Below are 24,828 nucleotides of genomic sequence, written 5' to 3' on the forward strand. Positions count from 1 at the left end.
GATCCCGTCAAAAATTGTGATTGACGGGCGATGTGCGGATGGATGAATGTGTTAAGGAACCTATTGTAAACCAAGTCCACTTCTTGGCAGCAGCCGAAGTTAAATAAATATTATTATTAATATTACAAAGAATCATTTTAATCACAAAGAATTAAAGAGATAACAGTACAAAATAAAAATATTTAATTAAAATAAAATAAATAAATTTTTCTTGTAAAAAAACTTGGCGCTGCTAGACCTCGAAATTTAATACAATACTAAAATTTTGATTGAATTTAATAAAGTACCAAATTTTTGATTGAATAAAAAAGCAATAAACATAATTTAGGGAAGTATGCGGCGGGAGTAAAAAAGCAGCGCCAAGTTTTTTTACAAGAAGAATGTATTTATTTTATTTTAATTAAATATTTGACCGAAGTTGGTGGTCATTATAAGTTATAAACAAAAAAGTTATGAACAAAAAAGTTTGGTAATACTGAAGAAGAGCTCACTCCTCTGACTAATATATCTTATATAATATATCAAAGTACCTACATTGATATATTGACAATAACATATGTCAAGGTTAAGGTTATTGAGGGGGGGGGGGGGGGGCTCTGAAGTGCATAATTACGCAAATAGATGATAAATAAGTTATTTAAAATTTCTTTTCAGGAAATAAGAAATGATTCTGTGTAAAAATACTATGCAACATTTGTTTTTATTTAATTCTTTTACATTATAATAAAAAATATAGAAAAAATCCGCTTAACTACAATAAAGAATGTAGAGAAACGCATGAATTGTATGCTTACGTGTAACATATGATTATCAAGATATAAATATAAGTTAATAATATAAAGTTTTTGATCTACTAGATCTATTTCCTTCCATGTTTCTTGAAAGTATGCAAATTAGTGCACATTGTTTTCTCATCATTTTATTTCGCTCATAAAGCTTCCTCTATGAAGAAGCCATACTATTTTATGTTAATAATTATGTTGCTGTAATTTAAAAACAAATTGGGTTTGAAAAGGAGCAATGGTAGCGATTTGTAATGATGAGGAAGCAATGTGCTAGTTTTTAATTTGCACATTTTTTTACCAATTTTCCTTTAATGATACTCTATCCATCAAATAAAAATTATACATTTTTAAGCAGAAATCGGTGACTTCTTCACCGATTGTCGCCAAATTCAAAACAACCTTTCTTTAATAATACTCTACATAAGATTATATGTATAACTTGTACACTTTTTAGGCAAAAATTGGCAACCCTTTCACCAATCCTCGTCAAATTCAATACCAACCTACTTTTAATGATACTCTTTCCATAAAAAAATTTTTCAGTTGAATATCTCAAAATTTACGGAAATTAGAGCAATCACGTAGATTTCTGTCTAAAAATCGGTAATCCTTTTATTATTAACAATTTTTCTAATTTTATTATATTTTTTAGTCTTTTCAACTCCTATTTTACATATAATTCTTTAAGGGGTAACGCCACTCTAGAGTACCAAAAAAAAGCCAATTTTTGATAATTTTTTTCAGAAATACAATAATCATAAATAAAAATCGGTTTAATTCTATTTATTATCTATATATTAAAGTATAAAAAAAAATTTTTATTAATTTTTTATTGACAAAATGGCGGCGCCAGAGCCATTGATCCAAAGTGCCTTTTTGCGGAAGTCGTCCAACGGGCGGAATCGAAGCTCCTATAATTTCTGAGCTGGTATAAAAATTCAAAGATTTTTGAAAAATATATAAGATTTTCTATAGAAGTACGTATGGAAATTGCGAAATATCATTTTTTGTAAGAATGGTGCATGTTGAAAAAAAATGTTTCATTTTTCGCTAAAAAATTTCGCACAAAATTGTTTATAAAAAAAGTTTTGTTCAACTTATCGCAAAATCCATACGTATTTCTAAAGATAATGTTATTGTAAAGTTTCACTCAAAATTTCAAGTCAATCGGATAAAAGGTGTTCGAGTTCTGATTCCGCCCGATTTTAAAAAAGCGATTTCGAGAAAAACGCGTTTAAAGTTTCAGTTAACATTCACAGATGCATTCCGCGCCGGCAGACGGATTACGAAAAAGGGATAATAGAGATTTTTCTGAGCTTTGAAACCAACCTTATTTCTAAGACCTTAAAGCATCGTTTAAGCAAAAAGAAATCGATTTTTTGAAAATTCTAGAGTGGCGTTACCCCTTAAGATTTGATCTATTAGTTCTTGAGTTATAGATAAATCTGTACATAACACACACACACACACACACACACACACACACACACACACACACACACACACACACACACACACACACACACACACACACACACACACACACACACACACACACACACGCACGCACGCACGCACGCACACGCGCGCGCGCGCGGACATTTTTTTAATGCGATTTTGATGTTTTAGAACATTCTGAACACATTGGCATCAAAAACTAAAAAACAATTTTTTCTTTGATCTTTTCTACTAGCTCTTATTTCATATACATATAATTGTTTAAGATTTGGTTGATTAGACCTAATTTTATCCGTAATTAAAGGTCCATATGCGAGGTTTACAAAAACAAAGCTTTCTCTATGAGGAAGCAATACTTTAATTAAATTTAGATATTAATTATTTAGTAATCGATGCAACCACAGTTGCATCGATAATTCAATGTACTGGTTTCTTGTGATTTTACCTACATTTTACAACTTTTGATTTCAATCGTTAAGTAAAAAAAAATATTATTTTTAATGCATTTAAATAATCAGCAAGAGTCCTATCAATGTTTAAATTTAATATTTATATCTGTGGCTTACTTGTCACTTTATACATAAAAATGAAATTTATTGTAAAATTTATTCTATTTATAGATATAGTAGAAAAGAAATTCACGACCTGATTAATATGAGTAATGAAACGCTTAATACATGTGAATATTTTATATAACACGATATAGATTACACTTACATAGAACAAACAATGTCTAATTCATAAAATTCAATTACATGTAGTATGTAATAAATGCAGAGCAAGTTATTATTTGTTAAAAACTTGTTCCTTTACTTGTCTCTTTTTTTGTTCCTTCTATCTTTTTGTACATATTCTTAGATGATGCTTCTGAGTCCTCTTAACGTTTCGCTTCTCTCATAGGCGTATCCATCTCTGTATCATTGTCCGTCTGTATCATTGTCCATCTCTGTATCACTCGTATCACTGCTTGAACTTGGATCAGTTTTCCTACATTTATATGCAGAATGTAAAGATAAAGTAAGAAATGCAAGGATATTAGTTTTCATTATTCATGCTATGCCGTTGGAAGTTAAGACTATCGTTTTAAGAATCTAATTATTCATTTATTTAGAAGGTAGTACGTCCGTAAACTCATTTTCTTAGGAATCTTGTAAAATTTAAACAGTATATTAATGTAAACACATTTTATACACATGTGCAAATAGAAAAAGATTGACCGAAGTTGCAATAACGGAAGTCAAAGTTAGCACTTTTGACATGTATCGCAGGTATGAAAACAACTTCCGATAGCACACGTTTCTAATTGTAGCGATCAAACTATTCTTACGGTTTTAATGAAAAACAAGAAGAGACTTGCAAAAATATTCTTACAAAAATACAAGATCTTCGACCGTCTATACTCTATAGTTTCGAAGTAATTGATACGTAAAGTACACAATTTCTGATAGCGGTGGACGTATATGACAGCTAATCTATGAAGATCTAATAGTACACATTAGTATCTATGTATCTGTACATATGAGATTCTTATACACACATGCATAACGCAGATTCCAGCCAAATACTTTATGTCATATGTCTATCATTAGTTTTTGACAGCATTGTCACGGATGAACTACCTTAAGTGTCTAGACTTAAATATTACATAGAATTACAGACGGAATTGCGACTAAAAACACAATTTCGATCATAATACAAATAATTATTATATAAGAGTGCTTGTCATTTGTGTGTATAATATTTTCTTTAATTACCTATTGTACATTTTAACAATTTTATGTTAATGTGTACTTACTCATGAGTTTTCAAGTGATCGGTCAAAAATGCAGGTGTTAGTGCATAAAACTGTATATTACATTTGTGGCATTTTGCATACGCTTTGTCATTTATTGTGAAGTAATCCCAGAACCAATGGAAGTTTGTGTCATTTTTCTCTATTTCTGTTAATTTGTCTTTATGTTTACACTTCAAGTGTTCATGTAAAATATTATGTGCATTTTTGTAACAAATTACTATAAAGCAATAATTGCATTTTGCCGCATCTCCTTTTAATTTTGAATAATGCCCTCGTATGAAGCGACGTACTGGAATCTTCTTTTTATTTACGTCATATTCTATATCATGTACGAAATCTTGTTTTATATTATGTTCACAGACTAAATGCTCTTCTAATTTTGTTAATGTTTCTTTATATGATGAAGAACAAGTTTTATTATTCAAGAAAGGATCGTGACATTCTTGACACATTAATGTGGGAATATAATATTGCAACATCCACTCATCTCCTGCTTCCTGCTCTGCCATTATATCCGTTCTATGTCGCAGTTCTTTGTCTTCTTGATATATCGCTTCCTTTGTAGGCATATTCATGTCTGTATCGCTGTTCGTGTCATTGCTTGAACTTGGTACGGTTTTCCTACATTTATATTTAGAGTGATTATATAAAAGTAAGAAATGCGATAAAAAAATTAGTTTCAATAGTGCACACTATTCCGTTGGAAATCACTAGGTTGCCGTTTTAAGAATCTCATTATTTAACTATTTTGAAACGATTAGATGTCTAGACTTAAATATTACATAGAATCACTGACGGAATTGCGACTAAAAACACAATTTCGATCGTAATACGAATAATTGTTATACATATACACTACCGTTTATGTGCTAATACCTACTTTAAAAGAAAAATGTCATATGAGAAACTTTACTATCTGTTTTATCTATTCAACACAGTATTATTTGTTTCTAATCATTTTCCAGGGAAGTACTTTATTTAAAGAATTTTATCGAGTAAACGCGTTATTGTTCTGTTATAAGGAAAGAACAAGTTTTCATAGTTTAAGTGAAGTACAACAAATATGAAACTAAAAGTTATTATATTTTACTCAAACCATGAAAACTTGGTCTTTCTTCATAACGGAACAATGCCATAGCATATTCACTCGATAAAATTCTTTAAATAAAATATTTCCCTGGAAAATTATTAGAAACAAATAATACTGTATTGAATAGTTAAAACAGACAGTAAAGTTTCTCATGTAACATTTTTCTCTTAAAATATTAGTACCACTTTTTTTCTTAAAAAAGTAGTGCTTCCAAACTTTTGAACAGTAGTGTATGTGCTTTGATAACTTGTATCTGTTTCATTTTCTTTAGCTATTCAATATTTCATTACTATCTACTTTATATTCTTCAATGTTTTAATAAATTATTTTATGTATACTTACTCATGAGTTCTCACGTGATCAGTAAAAAATGCAGGTGTTAATGCATAAAATGTCAGGTTACAAATGTTGCATTTTGCGAGCGATGTGTCATTTATTGTGAAGTAATCCCAGAACCAAAGGAATTTTGTTTCATTCTTCTCTATTTCCGTTAATTTGTCTTTATGTTTACGTATTAAGTGTTCATGTAAAATACTATAATTCCTGTTTTTGTAACTAATTAGTGCAAAGCAATGATTGCATTCTGCCACATCTTCTTTTAATTTTGAATAATGTTCTTGTATGAAGCGACGTACTGGAATCTTCTCTTTATTTAGGTCATATTCTATATTATGTACGGAATCTTGTTTTATATTATGTTCACAGACTAAATGCTCTCCTAATTTTGTTAATGTTTCTTTAAACGATAAAGTACTAGCTTTATCATTCAAGAAATGATCGTGACATTCTTGACACATTAATGTGGGAATATAATATTTCAGCAGCCCCTCATCTTCTGCTTCTTGCTCTGCCATTATATCCGTTCTTAATGGCGGAGAGTTCGTGCCTTCTCGATGTTCCGCTTCTTTTGTAAGCGTATCCATGTCTGTATCACTGCACTGCAAATCCAAGTGTGTTATTTTAGCCAAAGCTCTTCTTATACATTTTTTGCCGTTTTAAATCACGTCATTTAACACGATTATTAAACGTATTAATTTTTAATTTAATACGATTAAACGTGTTAAATGACGTAATTTAATACATAAAAAACACTTTGAAAAGCTTTAAAAAAGAGCTTTTGTTTAATGTATCATTTTTATACATTTATACGTGTATAAATAACATACTTGGATTTGCAGTGCATTTGTATCATCCGTATCACTGTTCGCATCATCCGTATCACTGTTCGTATCATCCGTATCACTGTTCGCATCATCCGTATCACTGTTCGTACCATCCGGATCACTGCTTGAACTTGGAACTTCATGGGTTTCCCTACATTGATATAAAGTGATTAAAGAAGCAAGAAATGCTATGAAAAACTAGCTTTAATATTCAAGAAAGAATTGTGACATTATTCTTGACACATTAATGTGAGAATATAATATTGCAACACCTACTTATCTTCTGCTTCCTGCTCTACCATTACATCCGTTCTTGGTCGCGGAGAATGCGTGTCTTTTTGATGTTCTGCTTCTTTTGTAAGCGTATCCATGTTTGTACCATTGTTCTTATCATTTGTGTTACTGTTCGGATCATCCGTATCACTATTCGGATCATCGATATCACTGCTTGAATTTGGCACTTCATGGGTTTCCCTACATTGATATTTAGAGTGATTAAAGAAGCAAGAAATACGATGAAAAAATTAGTTCCTATAATACACGCTACTCCGTTGGGAGTCGAGGCTACCGTTTTAAAAATCTCATTATTTAGATATTTTTAAACGATTAAATATCTAGATTCAAATATTACACATGATACACATCTAATCTGATTACAGATCTAATTTTTATCTAACTATTCAAATATAATATTATTATTAATGACTATTATTATTTGGACATGAAACATGGTAATGGTAAATTTGTTTTTCTCGATGGATATATATTTACTATGTAACGTGAACACTTATAAGAATTGTATCACGTAAATGTTAAATATCTGCTTCTAATTTTTGAAACATGTAGGTACGTTAAGCAGGTTGTAAGAAGAATTATAAATGTTAAAAATTGCATAAGATTTAAATATAAACTCTTTTATAAATAATGTCACAATTTGAATCATTTTTTTTTGTTCTTTCAACGGTTATAGTTTTGAGCAAAAGTGTAGCAAAAATCATGATTTTGATAAAATGATTTTTTATGTTCCACAGTGTAGAAGTTATCTACAATTATATTTATATGATTGAATTTTTATTAAATTATATTTATGTATGATATGTAGGGGAGACCGGGGCTAAACCGCCAGTTTTTTTTCGGTGCCGATTTTTAACAACAAAATAAATAATTTTGGTTAAATGTGGTATACCACTGTAAAGAGTGAACCTTTAGCTACAAAATTTATATAGGAAATTTTTATCTATGTTGCTTTGTTTAACCGGTATAGAGCAAAAACGACAACGGTGGAAAAATTGAAATCTAAAAAATGCCGGGGTTGAACCGCCACCCCCCCGGAATAAATCAGTTTCAGGTTTGATCGCCCATGAAATATTAGATATCTACACTGGATTCGTGTTCAGCATGCATTACTCTTTATAATCAGCATGCATTTATAATCACGTACCTCGAGATTTGGAGAGCAAATATTATTGCAGATATTACAAAATTTCCACGCGCAGAAAATTTCATTTTTCACCACGAAAACACGTTTGCCTCCGTAAAAATCATAACACGGCAGGTAACCTGCCGAAACTCCGTTGGGGTCACATGGGTACCATAAGCAGCGTTTACAATGTTAATAGCGAGTTCGCACAATATACAGGTTCCGAGATATTTGATTTGGCGGTTCAACCCCGTTGGCGGTTTAGCCCCGGTCTCCCCTATGTGTATATTTACCTAAATGTGGGAAAAACCGATTTTGCACATATTTCGATAAGATTCATAAAACCATTCACAACCCAAATACTCAGACGGAATTGCGATTGGAGAATCGCAATTTCGATTATATAATATAAATAATTAACACAGTACAACAAATTTTCAAAAATTTGATTATTTCTCAAGTTTTTTACTAGAAGCGATACATGCAGCTCAGTCTTCTGAGTAACATATGACATACGTGATTTACTCAGGTCACCGTCATTTTTTTCTTTTTTTTTTTTAGTTATACTTGGTTGAAGCTTTGGAGTTCTATTAGGTTATAAAATAGAAAAAAATAAAAAAATTTTACTAAAAATATGTTTTATATATCGTTGGAAAAATATTTAAGTTTGAAAAAATTTGAAAAAAAAATGTAAACGCAATTTCTTCAGAAAGCATTTTTTTTATTAAATAAAAGGCTTAAAATTCTGAACTTAATGCTTAATTATAGTGTATTTTGCTTGCCGTTTATACTCATCTTCTTCGGTTTCTCTGCGATAATTAAGATTTCAGCAGTAATCAGTCAACATACTTGTTATTGACTTCTTTGAACTTTTCTTTGAACTTTTTTCGAATCTTTGGTGAAAACATTCATCACTCACAACTTCCAAGTTTTGTGGAAAGAAATTAAGATGTGAATGCAAAAAATGTGCTTTGAGAGACATCGCAACTTTTATAGTATGAAATGCATCTAATATTTCTTTAACAATAATCTCATAATTTGGAGATCGGGAATTCCCAAGGAATTATAACCGTTTAAGACTGTCCATGTTCCTTTTTCTTCGTCGTTGAGAAATTGATGAGTAGGGGAGACCGGGGCTAAAACGTCTACGGGGTAAATACGTCTAATCAAATATCTCGGAACCTGTTTATTGTGCGAACTCGCTATTAACATTGTAAACGCTGCTTATAGTACCCATGTGACCAACGGAGTTTCGGCAGGTTACCTGCCGTGTTATGATTTTTACGAAGGCAAACGTGTTTTCGGAAGGTGAAAGTTACATTTTCTGCGCGTGGAAATTTTGTAATATCTGCAATAATATTTGCTCTCCAAATCTCGAGGTACGTGATTATAAAGAGTAATGCATGCTGAACACAAATCCAGTGTAGTTTTTTCATTATCGTTGATGTCTAATATTTCGTGGGCGATCAAACCTGAAACTTGTGTTTGGGGCTAATCGGTCAGTAAGCAGTCCGGGTGCATTTCCAAGGCATTTTCGGGCTCACTGCATATGGAATATGGATGAGACGGGAATTACAACCGTTCAGACACCGAATAGAGTCATCGGACGTCGAGGAGTGAAACAAGTCGGGCGAGTGACTTCTGCGGAAAGAGGAACCCTCGTAACTATTTTTTAATAATGTTTCGCATAAAAATTTTAAATAAATTTTTATATTTTTCTCTTAAAAACAATTATTGCATGTATCCTATTATTTTTTAGGATTAGATGTACGTATATGTATTGAAAATGCAGTGCAGACTGTTATACCCCGGCATTTTTGAAATTTCAATTTTTCCACCGTTGTCGTTTTTGCTCTATACCGGTTAAACAAAGCGACGTAGACAAAAATTTCCTATATAAATTTTGTAGCTAAAGGTTCACTCTTTACAGTGGTATACCACATTTAACTACAATTATTTATTTTGTTGTTAAAAATCGGCACCGAAAAAAAACGGACTGTTTAGCCCCGGTCTCCCCTACAATTAGCAAGCAAAATAAACATTAAGTCCAGAATTTTGGATATAGTTTTATGTTATGGAGAACATTTAAGCCTTTCATTTAATTAAAAAAATCTCCCCCAAAAAATTTCGTTTATATTTTTTCAAATTCTACTCTTAAATATCTTTTCAGCGATACATATATTAAACATATTTTTAGCAGAATTTTTTCATTTAAAAATTTTTTTTCTATTTTATAACTTCATTGAACTTCAAATCTTTAATCAAGTATAACTCTAAAAAATGAGAGTAACTTGAATAAATCACGTATGTCACGTTACTCAGGAGAGTAGGAGACTGAGCTGAATAACTCCCACTAAAGAAACTTGAGAAATTATGAGGCATGTTGTAAGTTGTATACAGTGTAATTATTATATATATAAGTGCTTTGACACTTATATCCGTATTACATTTTCTTTAGCTATTGAATATTTTATTACTATTTTTTATATTCTTTTCATTAGAGAAGAAGGTGGTAATATGAAACGCCACTTTGTTTTTAAGCAATTTCTTGTAAACTATAAGCTTAATTCTTTCATTCCTGGTATGCTTAGGTTCCTTATTCTATTGGCAACCCCATTTTTAACATTCAATTTATTCTCCACTTATAAAAAAAGCTGTATAATGATATCGAAAAGTGAGCAATTGAGTCATAAGTCGTAACATGCTGGTAATATGAACCCCACTATTTTTTGGATGCATAAAATTAAAAAAAATCACAAAACGTTGAACGCCTTTAAAATAATCTGTTTTAAAAAAGTTATTGTAAAAGAAATACATAATAAAAAATATATTGTTTTATCAAAACAAATTTCTAATAAAAAAATAACTTAAAGAAAAAAATTTTTTTTTTCATTTATCGGCATAAATCACACACGTATTCTTCTTTCTCTGCTCTTGCACACTCAATGTGAGTCCAAAAACTACATTGGATTCACAGACATTGATCCAGCATCTTGGGGGTCCATAGTACAAACATTGCCATCAATAACAAATGAAAAACAATAGCAGTTACAGCAAAACGAAAAGAACTAAATATTCTTAAACACGTGGAAATGTTTATAGTGTTAGATAACATCATATACTGTATAAGTGTCTGGCTATAAACGTTAGCCGTTAATCACGAACAGTTACAAATAAATAAAGTTCTACCTACCTTTTAAACGTTCAGAAATCGACAAAAGAGAAATAGGTTTCTTACTTTATTTGTTATTGCCAACTAGTAAATCTAGCGCTCTTACGGCCCAAAGGGTAACCTAATAAACAAGTTCTAGCTGTCACCTATAAAATGCAGCTCAAAGTTTTTAAGATATTGAGGGGTTCCATATTATCACCTTCTACTCTACTATATTTTATATTCTTTAATATTTTAATAAATTTTCTAATGTATACTTACTTATGAGTTTTCATGTGATTAGCAATACCGCCCAAAGATATACCTCTGTTACAAATGGTGCATATCCCATTCCTTTCGCCCTTTTTGAAGTAATCCCAATACCAACTTATTTTTGTTTCATTCTTATCTATTACCGTTAATTTGTCTTCATGTTTACACAACAAGTGTTTATGTAAAAAATTATAATTCTTGTTTTTGAAACTAATTACTCCAAAGCAATAATTGCAACTTGCTAAATCTCCTTTTAATTTTAAATAACGCTTTCGTATGAAGCGACGTATTGGAATCTTCTCTTTTAAATTATATTCTATATTAGGTATGAAATCTTGTTTTATATTATGTTCTTCGAATAAATGCTCTCTTAACTTTGTTAATGTTTCTTTAAACGATGAAGAACTAGCTTTATCATTCAAGAAATGATCGTGACATTCTTGACACATTAATGTGGGAATATAATATTGCAACACCCACTTATCTTCTGCTTCCTGCTCTGCCATTATATCTGTTCTTGATCGCAGAGAATTTGTGTCTTCTTGATGCTTCATGCCTGTATTGCCGTCCGTATCATCTGTATCACTGTACGAACGTGGATCGGTTTTCCTAAATTTATATTTAGAGTGATTAAAGAAGTAAGAAATGCAACGATATTAGTTCTAATTTTGCACGCTATTCCATTGCAGGCTAAGGCTACATTTTAGGAATTTTATTATTCGGATATTTTAAAGCGATTAAATATCGAATCAAATGTTTTTTATAGATCTGATAATTTTTATCCGACTATTCAAATATAATATTTTCATTAATGACTAATTATTTGAATGTGGAACACGGTAAATTTGTTTCTCTCGATGCGTATATATATTTACCATATAACATGATCTTATAAGAATTGTATCACGCAAATGTTAAATATCTGATTCAAGTGCTTGTAATATGTACGTTAAGCAGACTGTAAGAAGAATTAGAAATATTAAGAATTGCATAAAATTTAAATAAAAACTCCTTTATAAGTAATGCCACAATGTAAACCTTTCTTTGGTTTTTTAACGGTTAGCTTTCAGAAAATATATGATAAAGTTCATGATTTTTTAATGTTCTACAGAGTAGAAGTTATCTACAATTATTGTAATATGATTGAATTTTCATTAAATATGGTACGGAATAATACGTATTGTTATATATACGTGTATTTTTGTGTCATATTTGCTGAAGCACGCAAAGAATTGATTTTGTACATAAAGATTTATAATATCCCGGTCAAAAGTAGGCGAAATTGCGACTGAAATCACAATTTCGATTATAATACAAATAATTATTATATAAGCCTTAATGAACACGTACTTGTATGCGCTACATTTTCTTTAGCTATTGAATATTTCACATTACTATCAGTTTTATATTCTTCAGTATTTTAGTCATTTTTTAAATGTATACTTACTTATGTACGCTTATGTGATGAGGTAAATTTCTAAGTGAATTTATTTTGTATGCTGCATTACAATAGTTGCATATCGCAAGCATTTCGTCCTTTATTGTCACGTAATCCCAGTACCAAAGCACTCTCTCTTCATTCCTCTCTGTTTCCGTTAATTTTTCTTTATGTTTATGTTTCAAGTGTTTATGTAAAACACTATGTAGTACTGTATAATTAATTACTCTAAAGCAATGATTGCATTTTGCCGCATATCCCTTTAATTTTGAATAATGTTTTCGTATAAAGCTACGTACTGGAATCATGTCTTTAATTACATCATGTTCTATATTATGTACAGAATCATGGTCTATCTTGTGTTCATGGATTAAATGTTCTTTTAACTTTGTTAATGTTTCTTTATACAATGAAGAACTAGCTTTATTATTCAAGATAGGTTCGTGACATTCTTGACACATTAATGTCGGAATATAATATTGCAACATCCACTCATCTTCTGAGGGACAATTCGCCTCTGCCATTATATCCATTCTATGTCGCGGAGAATCCGTGTCTTCTAGTTGTTTCGCTTCTTTTGTAGGCGTACCCATGTCTATATTGTTGTCCGTATCACTGATTGAATTTGGAACGGTTTTCCTACATTTATATTTAGAGTGATTAAAGAAATAAAAAATGCTACAATATTAGTTTTAATTTTAGCACGCTAATCCGTTGGGAGTCAAGGCTACCGTTTTAGGAATCTAATTATCCGTGGGGGTTATAGTAGATTTGATAATTTTTTCCGACTATACAAATATAATAACATTTCCATGCTATGTAACGTAAATACTTATAAGAATTACAGCATGAAAGTGTTAAATATCTGATTCAAAATTTTGTAATATGTAAAGGAATTAACGAGAATTAGAAATACTATAAGAATTGCATAAGATTTAAATATGAGCTTTTTTATAAATAATGTAAAAAGTTGGGGTAATTTGAAACACGTGGGCAAGTTGGACCATCATGATATCGAGATTATTAAGTGTTACAAGCGGACAGCAATGGAATTACAATTACTAGCTGCTGGTCCCCTAATCTAACGTACAAAGCGGCAGCGTGGCACAACGTGTCATAATGTTAAAAAATTAAAACTGAGGATTTGGTGTGTATCGCTTAGCGTAAGGTTTATTATATAAACCTTTATTTTACAGTCAATCTACTTCACAGCTTCTCAGTTTTTTGTTGCATGTAAAACTATAAAACTAAGATAGTACTTTAGTGTAGTCTATTTAGCAAGTATCATATGGTGTATATTTCTATTCTGTACGATAAAAAGGTGAAAATTGCGATATCGGATAATTTTGAGATAGTTTGTATGATGCTTTTTATAAGTAGGTATTGCATTTTATTTCTATTGTTTTTTTCTTTCAGGAGTAATATATTATGATGAGTATACGTTATAAGTATATATTACTGTGAGTAAAAGTTTTAAACATATATTTGTATGACATTGTTACAAGGAGCACAAGAATTAGAGTTTTAAATAAATTAGAATATAATAAATATGTAATATAATAATTATTATAGACTATTTTAATAATTAATATGCCTTAAAATACGATAAAAATAATTTTTTTGCAAAATTAATAAAGTGTTTTACCTTACCCAACATAGTTCAAATTACCCTACAAAAATCTACCTTCGAAAAATTTGTTATAACATTAAACTCACTATAAATAAACGAAATTTGTTAGGAACACGTTGTAAAAAACATTTGGCATTACAACTCAGCAAAAACAAAGTTCAGTTATTTTTAATAATTTTCAAGTTATCTTGAAAAAGGCTTGGGGTGGTTTAAATTACATCAACTTCTTCTATTATATGTGTATTGTAAGAATTGAAATCAAATGTTTTTTTTTTAATTGAAGTCAAGAAACTAGTAAAAGAAAATTATATATTTATATTTAATTCTTTGTAATCGTAACATGTTTAGACATGAGTATTTTGATTTAGATTGTGATGTTTAAATTCTAATATCTGCATTTACGTTCTTAATATTTTTAGACAATGTATGTAGATTTTAAAATACTAAACAAAATTATTAAAGTCACGAAAATTTGTATCTATGTTATGTAAAAAAAATAAAAAACAATTTTTTCTTTAAAAAAAGATAATTTTTGAATTACTGTAAATAGTTGCCATGCATCTTCTTAAGAACCACATAAAGCTATATGAAAAATACTATTTGGTTTAAATGTGGTTTCTAAAATAAGGACAAAGTTTTATCCTATGCAAATGTAATGCAAATATCTTTTGCATTTAAACGCTATTCAAAAACGAATCTTCGATTATGATAAACTAATTATTTAGGTATGTTAATGCATCGATATGAAAATGTATATAAGATGTCTATGGTGTATATGTACAGGGTGTCCGTGGACTCAATGCCAAAACTGATACAGCGACTTTCGCACATAAAAACAAGTTAAAAATGTCTAATAAACATATGTCTAAATCCAAACGGTTCTTTTTTCGGAACTATAGGGTATTGAAGTTGTTTTCATAAGAAAATATTGAATTGAAATATTGTTTAATAGTATATTGTGCACCAAGGGGCGAAAGTAGCGTTTTTCAGACGAGTGTGAAGTTTGCCGCCCGAGCCTTCGGCTCGGGCGGCAAATCACACGAGTCTGAAAAAGCTTTCAACCCGAGGTGCACACGATATTTTTCACAACACCTTTACGGAAATGTTCGACTTTTGAATGCCTGTAGAGTGTATGCGTTTGATGTTCCATTCGTACAGTTTGTACGCGCGTGTAGTTAAATAGAAAGAGAAAAAGAGAGTGATGCGGGGTCCAGGGGCAAAGCCCCTGGTAGGGGGTGTGAGGGGCGAAGCCCCCCACATAACACAAAATTAAAATGACAATAAAATTAAAAAAAAAATATAAATAATTTTAATTATTGCACTAAATCTGATTGATTTGGGATTTTATTTAAGGATATTATGTAAATAGTTATAATTAGTTATCTCATTATTTAGTGATATTATTAAGAAAAAACAATTCCAAATCAGTAGTTTTAATACAAGTAATTTTTGAAATAGTAATTATTTTTTTATTTACTGAAATTAATATCTATAATTTCTGCGTACGTTGTACGTTTCTCTCTCGCACAATGTTGGACTCGATGCTCAATTTCCCTTCCATTTATGAGAGCTTTCCAGCAAGCGACACAAGTCGACACAAATGTCGTTTTATCTTTCTTTTTTAGCAATGAGTAACAAAGACAAAACGACACTTGTGTCGACTTGTGTCATTTGCTGGAAAGCTCCCTATATATGTTCTAAGATTTGCCCGTTACTTTACTTTCTGCCCGCTATACGGAACAGAAAGTGCCAATTTTCTTCCCTAGGGAGGAAAGTAACAACTTTCCTCCCTGGCGTGAAATTGGCCACTTTCGCCCCTCTCTACAGGCATGGAAAGTCGGACTAATAAATTGTTTCGACCTTTTTGAAAAATATTTGGTTTCGCGGATAATATCGGCAGCATTAAGTGTCAGTTACCATAGTTGTTCTAAATTTTTTAGCACCTTTTGTATGGTTGTTTAATTTTTGTAAAACTTTAAACAGAATAAAGAAAAAAAGAGGTTTCTCCACCTTTTTCTCCCTATCAACTACACAATTAAACAAAGAAAGCTTCCCAGCAAGCATATATCTATGCCCTTCTGATCTTTCGGACAGCTCTCCAATGGCAAAGTTTAGTCTATTATATATGTACGTCCATGGTTGTTTAATGTTCTTTATTCTGTTTTGTCTCAAGTGTCGTTTTGTCTTTGTTATTCTTTGCCAAAAAAGAGAGATAGAACGACGTTTGTGTCGACTTGTGTCGCTTGCTGGAAAGCTCCCTATGTAAACAACATTTACTTCAATTTATCTTTTCTTACGAAAGCAACTTCAATACCCTATATTGCTCTATAACTTTGAAACCGTTCGGATTCGGACATATGTTTATTAGACATTTTCGACTTGTTTTCATGTGCTAAAGCCGCTGTACCAGTTTTGGCACTGACAATGCGTCCAGGGACACTATATTTTAGTGCTCTTAGTTCATGTTAGTAATAGATAATAAATAAGTTATCTAAAATTTCTTGTCAAGATACAAGAAATGATTCTATGCAAAAAAAACTATGCCATTTTTGTTTTTATTTCTTTTACATTATAATAAAAAATATAGAAAGAATCCGTTTAATATAATAAAAAATATAGAGAAATGCATGAACTGTATGCTTACGTGTAACATACGATAATCAAGATATAAATATAAGTTAATAATATTAAGATAAAATCACAAAACAGAACAAGGAATTGATACTTTAATTAAACTTATTGATTATTTAATAAGTTAATTATAGTCAATGCAATCGTAGGTACATCGATGATCTAATGTACTCGTCTTTTTGTAATTTTATTTAAATTTTACATTATTTTTAACTCGATTATTTTTAACTCGATTATTAAGCAAAAAATGTTATTTTAATGGATTTAAATGATCAATAACAGTCTCCCCGTGATGATCAAGAAACATTGCAGCAACGTTACACGTAAGCATACAGTTGAAATGTTCTTTTATGTTTCTTGCATACTGAGCCATTAATGTTTAAATTTAATATTTATACCTATGGTTTATTTGCCGCTTTATACATAAAAATAAATTTTTTTGTTAAATTTATTTCATTTATAGATATAGTAGAAGAGAATTTTGCGACCTAATTAATATATAGATTATAGATATAGTTAATGAAACGCTTACATATACAGATGCGAATACTTTATATAACGCGATATAGATTATACTTGTATAAAACATGCAATATCTAATCTAATTCATAAAATTCAATTACATGCACTGTGTATTAAATGCAAAGCGTGTAATTACTTATTAGAACTTGTTCCTTGACTTGTTCCTTGACTTGTTCCTTGACTTGTCCCTTGACTTGTTCCTTGACTTGTTTCTTGTGTCATTTCGTACATGTTCTTAGATGATGCTTCTTGACGTATCGCTTCTACTGCAGGTGTAACCATATCTATATCGCTGTCCATATCATCCATATCACTGCTTGAACTTCGACCGGTTATCCTATATTTATATTTAAAGTATGTATGTAAGGAAGTAAGAAATGCGATTATATATGTTATGGTCAAAGCCCGAAACGCGGGCATTTCTAGTATTGACTGGTCAATTCTGCGGAATGACTGTGGTCAATCCTGAGGAATAACCAAGCGTCTTGATTAAAGCAGTTAGGTATCAGGCTGGGAGTTTGATTAGTTTTATTATGCGGGGGAAGGGGCTCCGCCGCAGGTGGAGTCCCTTCCCCGCCTATTTGTGTACTGTTTATATACACATATCAACAAATTACTACAAAACTTTGACCAAGACGCTTGGCCACGTTGAAGGCCAAGGCTACCGTTTTAAAAATCTTATTATTTGGACATTTAGAATAAATCAACACTCAAATATTACAGATCTAATAATTTTTATTCCACTATTCAAACACACTATGCAAAACAATTAGGGGATCGCTTTAAAACTTGCAAATTTTGCCAATTTTTAAAAGGCCATATCTCAGCTTGTAGAGATCGTAGGACTATTTTTCTCGGCGCGTTTTAAAGGATAAAGCCTCGACTCTAAGATGGGGTGAGATAACATCGAACTGTCTTTTCTGTGAGGATCAAAATCAGGTCTCGAAAGAATCCTGGAAATATCATGACTTTGTTGTAGCCTTCCACAGAAAAAGCAGGGGAAGAGCAAAAAATATTATTACATAAGCTTTGAAGTGGAAAACTTTCCCTTTAAAATGGCGCAAAAAACATAGCTCTATCGTGACTAGAAGCTGAGCTATTGGCTTTCATATCACCTCTACATTTTGCAGATTTTGGATAGTATTTTATATGTGCATCATGGAAAGTTATTTGCTCAATCGGATTTTGCACATCACGTGTATGGTGTATGTGTGTGTCAGTGTGAACTGTGATGCGTGCATATGTGTGTTTGTAGAGTGTGTGATTTGTGTGAAATTATGTATTTAAGTGCTTTTTATTCTTTGGCATGTGGTGATCAATTAATGTTAAGGTGGATATCTGAAATGTGAGCTAACAACAATGCAATAAACCCTTTTGTTTTGTTTTTTGTTTGAAGTTAATAATTTTTTTATGTTCTATTGGCATAGAAGTTATTTATAATTATCATTATATAAATAAAATTTTATTAAATATGTAGAGGAAAGTCCCCTATATATATATATGTATATATATATATATATATATATATATATATATATATATATATATATATGAGATAAGTTCCTATAATATGCGATAGTGGGATTTCTGCTAAACTAATAGGTTATATTTGTTGATTCCACCATGAACTTATTGCCCTTGGTGTAAAACCTATTTAGTAGAAAATTCATTGTTCGATCGTGCATGCACTGATTACGAATATCGAAATTGTGAATTTGCATGTTGTCAAGTTCCATGAAGGTGAGACTTTGAACCTTGTTTATTATATCGATCCCAAGCTATCGATCAAGCCTAGTTAGTAGAACTTGATCCGTTCACTCGTTATTGAGATCTCAACATCTCGAGTACTCGCAACTCGTCGCGTCGCGTAAAAGAGTCACGGTGCGGTCTCGCTTCGCGTGTACTTGGCGCGAGACACTACCGTGATAATAAATAAATATTTGACAATGAGTTCTGTATGCAGCGATAGAGTAAGATCGTATTAATAGGAAAATACGGGATATGTTGAGTTGCTTAATTATAGAGGATAGATTTGCTGATCGCGAAACCGCAAGGCGTGGGGTCCGTAATATGAGATATTTAGGGTGACGATCGTTGCTAGAGTATGAAGGTTATTGTACAGTAATAAAAAGAGGGAAAATACTATGTTAAAGTTAAAAGAAGGTTCATACAAACTTATAAAAGTGTGCTGATGGTGATCGCATGCTCATGCTGGGCGCACACTGGCTGCACTGGAAATATATTGAGTATAAGTGGGTTTGCGATTATTGCAAATAAGTTTCTCCATTACATTTGTATTTCAGAGACATTAAATAAAGTTTTCTAATTGCAATACCAATGTATTTTGCACTTTATTAGTGATTTCTCGGGGTATCTCATATTAGAGTACACTTTTTCGATTTTGCATGAAGCTCATTTTTTACATTTTTCTAATTTTCAGAAAAATTAATATTTAAATTAGATTTTACATTTCAGTATCTTAAAGCTTATTAAATTCCCTTCAAAATAACTTACTACATTTTTCAATTTTGCCCATAAATTTCTGATAATCACACAAAATAGATGTGGTATCTCATAATAGGGGACTTTCCTCTATATATAGTACGGATAAGTATGTGTAGTTTTGTATCATATTTGCCGAGAAACGCGCGAAAAACCAATTTTACACATATTCAGATGGAATTGCGATTGAAATCGCTATTTCGATTTTAATACACATAATTATTATATAAATGCCGTGATAAACACGTACTTGTATGCATGTATTTTCTTTATCTATTGAGTATTTCATTACTATCAATTTTATATTCTTTGTTATTTTAATTATTTTTCTTAAATGTATACTTACCTATTATGAATTTTCAAGTGCATGGTCAAATATCCAACTGAATATGCGATTAATATTTTTTTACAAATGTTGCATTTCACTCGCATTTTTTCATTTATTGTGAAATTTTTTATTGTGTAATAATCCCAACACCAATGTAGTCTTTCTTCATTCTTCTCTGTTTTCGTTAATTTATCTTTATGTTTACTTATCAAGTGGTTATGTAACAAATTATAATTCATGTTTGAGTAATTAATTACTACAAAGCAATAGTTGCATTTTGCCATGTCTCCTATTAATTTTGAATAATGTTCTCGTATAAAGCGACGTACTGGAATCTTTTCTTTATTTACATCACGTTGTATATTATGTACGAAATCATGTTCTATATTGTGATCATGGAGTAAATGTTCTTTTAATTTTATTAATGTTTCTTTATACGATAAAATATTATCTGTATCACTCCAGAAAGATACGTTACATTTGTGACACATTAAGGTAGGAACATAATATAGCAACACCCATTCATTTCCTGCTTCCTCCTCTGCCATTATAATCGTTCTATTCCTCGGAGAATTCCTTATAATATTAATATCTTCTTGACGTTTCGCTCTCTTTAAAGACGTACCCATGTCTGTATCGCTGTCCGGATCATCCCTATCGCTGTCCCAATCACTTGGATCGGATTTCCTACATTTATATTTAGAGTGATTAAAGAAGTAAAAAATGTGATTATATTAGATTTTATTATGCACGCTACTCCGTTGGAGGCCAAGGTTACCGTTTTAAGGATCTTATTATTTGAACATTTAGTAGCGATTAAGTGCCTAGATTCAAACATTATATAGATCTAATAATTTTTACCCGACAATTTAAATATAATAATATTTTCATTAATAAATAATTATTTGGATATATATGGGACATGGTAATGGAAAATTTGTGTCTCTCGACGGATATAGATTTGCTATGTAACGTGAAAACGTACACTGAGAAAAAAATGTTCTGTATTTTAAAAATGTTCTGTAAATATTAATTTGCATACAACTGTGACTCCATTTACTAAAATAAAGAAAATTTTCCTTTTTATTAGTATATGTGTATTCATTGAGAAAGAAATATACTAATAAAAAGGAAAATTTTCTTCATTTTAACAAATGGAGTTACAGTTGTATGCAAACTAATATTTACTAAAATGCAGAACATTTTTTTTCCAGTGTATAAGAATTATATCACGCAAATGTTCTTATTAAAATTTCTGTAATATGTACGTTAAGGAAATAAAGAGAATTGAAAATGTTAAGAATTGCATAAAATTTATACATAAACTCTTTTATAAATAATGTCAGCATGTAAAACTTTTTTTGGTTTTTTCAATGGTTAGTTTTTGAGAACATTTATACAAAAAGGAAAATTTTTTTCATTTTAGTAAATGGAGTCACAATTGTATGCAAATTAATATTTACAGAACATTTTTTTCTCAGTGTACGTTTTCACGTTACGTAGCAAATCTATATCCGTTGAGAGACACAAAAATTTTCCATTACCATGTTCCATATATATCCAAATAATTATTTATTAATGAAAAGTCACTATAAGTATGACTCTTTTAAAGAATTTAAAATACTGGGGATACCACTAAAAAAACGCGTTAATAATATATAGTACCTCATAGGTGATGTGGAAAGTTATTAAAAATATGTGTTTATGGATCATATATTGGTGGATATAAGATTAGCTAGAACACAAATGTAATAACACAAATAAAGTCGTTTAAAAAAAAAGACGCCCGGGCGAAGCCCCGGGTAACCAGCTAGTGTACATATATTTTTGTGTCATATTTGCCAAAACATTAAAAAAAATCTGTATTACACATATTTCGATTGGATTCATAATAACCCAAAAACTCAGACTCTATTGCGACTAGAATTGCAATTTCATAATATAAATAAACATTATATATTATGTGCCTTGACGAACATTTATGTGCGTTACATTTTCTTTAGCTATTAAATATTTTACTATTAATTTTATATTCTTCAATATTTTAGTCATTTTTCAAATGTATACTTACTTATGAATTTTCAAGTGGTATCTCACACTTGAAATTGGATATATACCTATTGTTCTGTTACAAATGTTGCATTTTGCATGTGCTTTGTCCTTTCTTGTGACGTAATCCCAATACCATTGTATCTTTTTATCATTTTTCTCTATTTCCGTTAATTTGTCTTCATGCTTACATATCAAGTGTTCATGTAAAAATCTATAATTCCCGGTTTTGTAACTAATTATTGCAAAGCAACAGTTGCATTTTGCCAGATCTCCTTTTAATTTTGTATAACATTTTCGTATGAAGCGACGTACTGGGATTTTCTTTTCATTTACATCACATTCTATATTATGTACGGAATTATGGTCTATCTTGTGTTCATGGAGTAAATGCTCTTTTAATTTTGTTAACGTTTCGTTATACGATATTGGTCTATCTTTATAATTCAAGAAATATCGGTGACATTCTTGACACTTTTCTGTAGGAATATAATATCGCAACATCCACTGATCTTCTGCTTCCTGCTCTGCCATTATAACCGTTCTGTATTGTGGAAAATTAGTTACTGAACACACAGAAGGTACGTGTAGACTTGAAGAGGCATTTGCAAATATTGCTCGCAGGATGTCAAGAGCAGAGGTATGATTCTTTGTCCGACTGTAAATATTGATATCCGTTAGACTGTGCCTGATTACCAGATCATACAGCTTTACTTTATATATTATATTAATCGATGACTTATTCTAGATTTATATTAAAACACGCAATGCTTATACATGATGGTTAAAAAAACAAAGGGGTCTACTCCGCTTTCAAAACTTTGTGAAAAGCTTTATTTCGGATTAAGATAAAAGCCTTTAAAGGGAATTTTGGCGACTTTCATGACAAAGCCATTAAGATAAAATGATAAAAAGAAAGAGATTTTAACAATTCTACAGAATGTTATAAATCAACATTATATATTATAAACTCTTCTCCCCACTTTACTTCAACGTGATCTTTCTGTTCAAGTCAACAATTATACTTTAGGAGTTTTCATGTTCATTCAAAAGGCATTGAAAACATGTTCCACATGGGTTTCCAACTTTTCACGTGAAGCGAGGTCCACTCCACCGCACCCCTTGCTTACAGGACAAAACGAGGTCTATTATTGTACGGTTCAGGCTTTCAACTTTCCACGCGAAGCGATGTGCACCCCACACCCCCATGTGTAGCAGGGCGAAACAAGGTCCAAGCTAGTATGATTCTAAATCGGTTTCAACTTAATACGTGAAGCGAGGTTTACCCCACCCCACCTTTGCCGCAGGGGGAAGGACTACCGCCCCTCCCCCGCCTACATGTGTGCTGTCTATACACACATATCAGCAAATTACTTCCTTTAGAACTGACACAAACTGTTATATTTCTTAAACTTTATTGTTAATAACTTCTTAATAAATAACAAACGACGGTTAAAACCTTTAGAAGGTTACTCATGAGAATGCTCTCTGTAATATATGTCAAGGTCAAGGTCGCAGGAGGTTGCTTGCCCAAACTAAATAATTACCAAACTTACCATTCTTTTTACTATTTTATCTTAAAAAGTAGCTCTCTTGTAGGAGTCGCCAAAATTCGCTTTAAGGACTTTTATTTTAAGCCAAAATAAAGCTTTTTATAAAGTTTCATCGAAATCGGAGGTAGACCGTTTTCGGAACTTTATCCAAACGAAGTTAGCTGTGTGAGTGAGCAGGGTTGGTTGTAACACTTTGTGTGTGTGTGTGTGTGTGTGTGTGTGTGTGTGTGTGTGTGTGTGGAAATTGTGTATATCTACTAATTGTAAGTAATACTCAAGTGTCACACACCGATTCTTTTGAAACTGTGCACACATGTAGAATTTCGAAAAATATTTGTGTCGTGTTTTTTTATTTTTGCTCATAAAGCGTTTTAAGAGTAAAAATTACTCTCGAAATATTGACTTTCTCAACCCTATCGTTATGTCGAATGGTTTTTAAGATGGTTTTGACGAGAATACTATCTCTAGGAGTTTTCAGGGTTTTTCTGGTTGTTTTTTTTTTTAATTGATCAGCAATGTACATGGCCTTATTATTACGTATAGGATTGAAAAGTCAATATTTCGAGGGTAGTTTCTACTCTTAAGACGCTTTATAAGCAAAAATAAAAAAATACGACACAAATATTTTTGTGTGCACAGTTAAAACTGTGTTAAAACTGTGTTAAAACTGTACACAGCTTCAAAAAAAATCGGTGTGTGAGACTTGAGTAGTGTTACTTGTAAGTTATTAATCCCACTGCTCTTAGGTGATGGTATTACCCATACAGCACAACATGTTTTCAAAAAATAATTTTGAATATTTCTATAAAAATATTGCAAGAAACATTTTAAAATGGTTTTAGAAATATTTTAAAATAATTTAAAAATCTTTTGCGGTAACATTTTAAATATATTTTAAGAATCTTTTAAAAATATTTATAAAAATGTTCTTCTTTATCACTCATAATATTTTCTTAAATATTTAAAATATATTTTTGAAATATTAATCCAAATCTACATATTTATTGTTTTATAATCTCGTTTCAAAATATTTAAAAAGT

The 24,828-nt window shown here is 30.9% G+C and overlaps 1 protein-coding gene across 5 annotated transcripts in view; it reads right to left on the bottom strand.

Annotated features, from left to right (window-relative positions):
* Positions 1 to 681: 681 nt before the first annotated feature.
* The window catches only part of LOC139779250 (uncharacterized), a 55,450-nt gene continuing 31,303 nt past the window's right edge, over positions 682 to 24,828 (bottom strand). The window contains exons 4-13 of one of the 5 annotated variants that reach the window (XM_071717542.1): positions 22,304 to 22,893; positions 20,205 to 20,873; positions 17,493 to 17,693; positions 12,583 to 13,212; positions 11,145 to 11,744; positions 6,568 to 6,765; positions 6,295 to 6,442; positions 5,471 to 6,066; positions 4,039 to 4,659; positions 682 to 3,230 (exon numbers count right to left, since the gene is read on the bottom strand). In XM_071717542.1, the coding sequence (XP_071573643.1) occupies positions 3,161 to 3,230; positions 4,039 to 4,659; positions 5,471 to 6,066; positions 6,295 to 6,442; positions 6,568 to 6,765; positions 11,145 to 11,744; positions 12,583 to 13,212; positions 17,493 to 17,693; positions 20,205 to 20,815 (3,675 nt within the window). In that variant the 5' untranslated portion in view covers positions 20,816 to 20,873; positions 22,304 to 22,893 and the 3' untranslated portion in view covers positions 682 to 3,160. Of the gene's footprint in view, positions 3,231 to 4,038; positions 4,660 to 5,470; positions 6,067 to 6,294; positions 6,443 to 6,567; positions 6,766 to 11,144; positions 11,745 to 12,582; positions 13,213 to 17,492; positions 17,694 to 20,204; positions 20,874 to 22,257; positions 22,894 to 24,828 lie in introns of all 5 variants that reach the window. The other 4 variants (XM_071717544.1, XM_071717540.1, XM_071717541.1 and 1 more) reach the window with 4 other exon arrangements.

The sequence above is a fragment of the Temnothorax nylanderi genome, unplaced genomic scaffold (genome assembly GCF_030848795.1).
Source record: "Temnothorax nylanderi isolate EJ_2023f unplaced genomic scaffold, tnyl_v1.0 TNYL_tig0216_pilon, whole genome shotgun sequence".
Taxonomy (NCBI): Eukaryota; Metazoa; Arthropoda; class Insecta; order Hymenoptera; family Formicidae; genus Temnothorax; species Temnothorax nylanderi.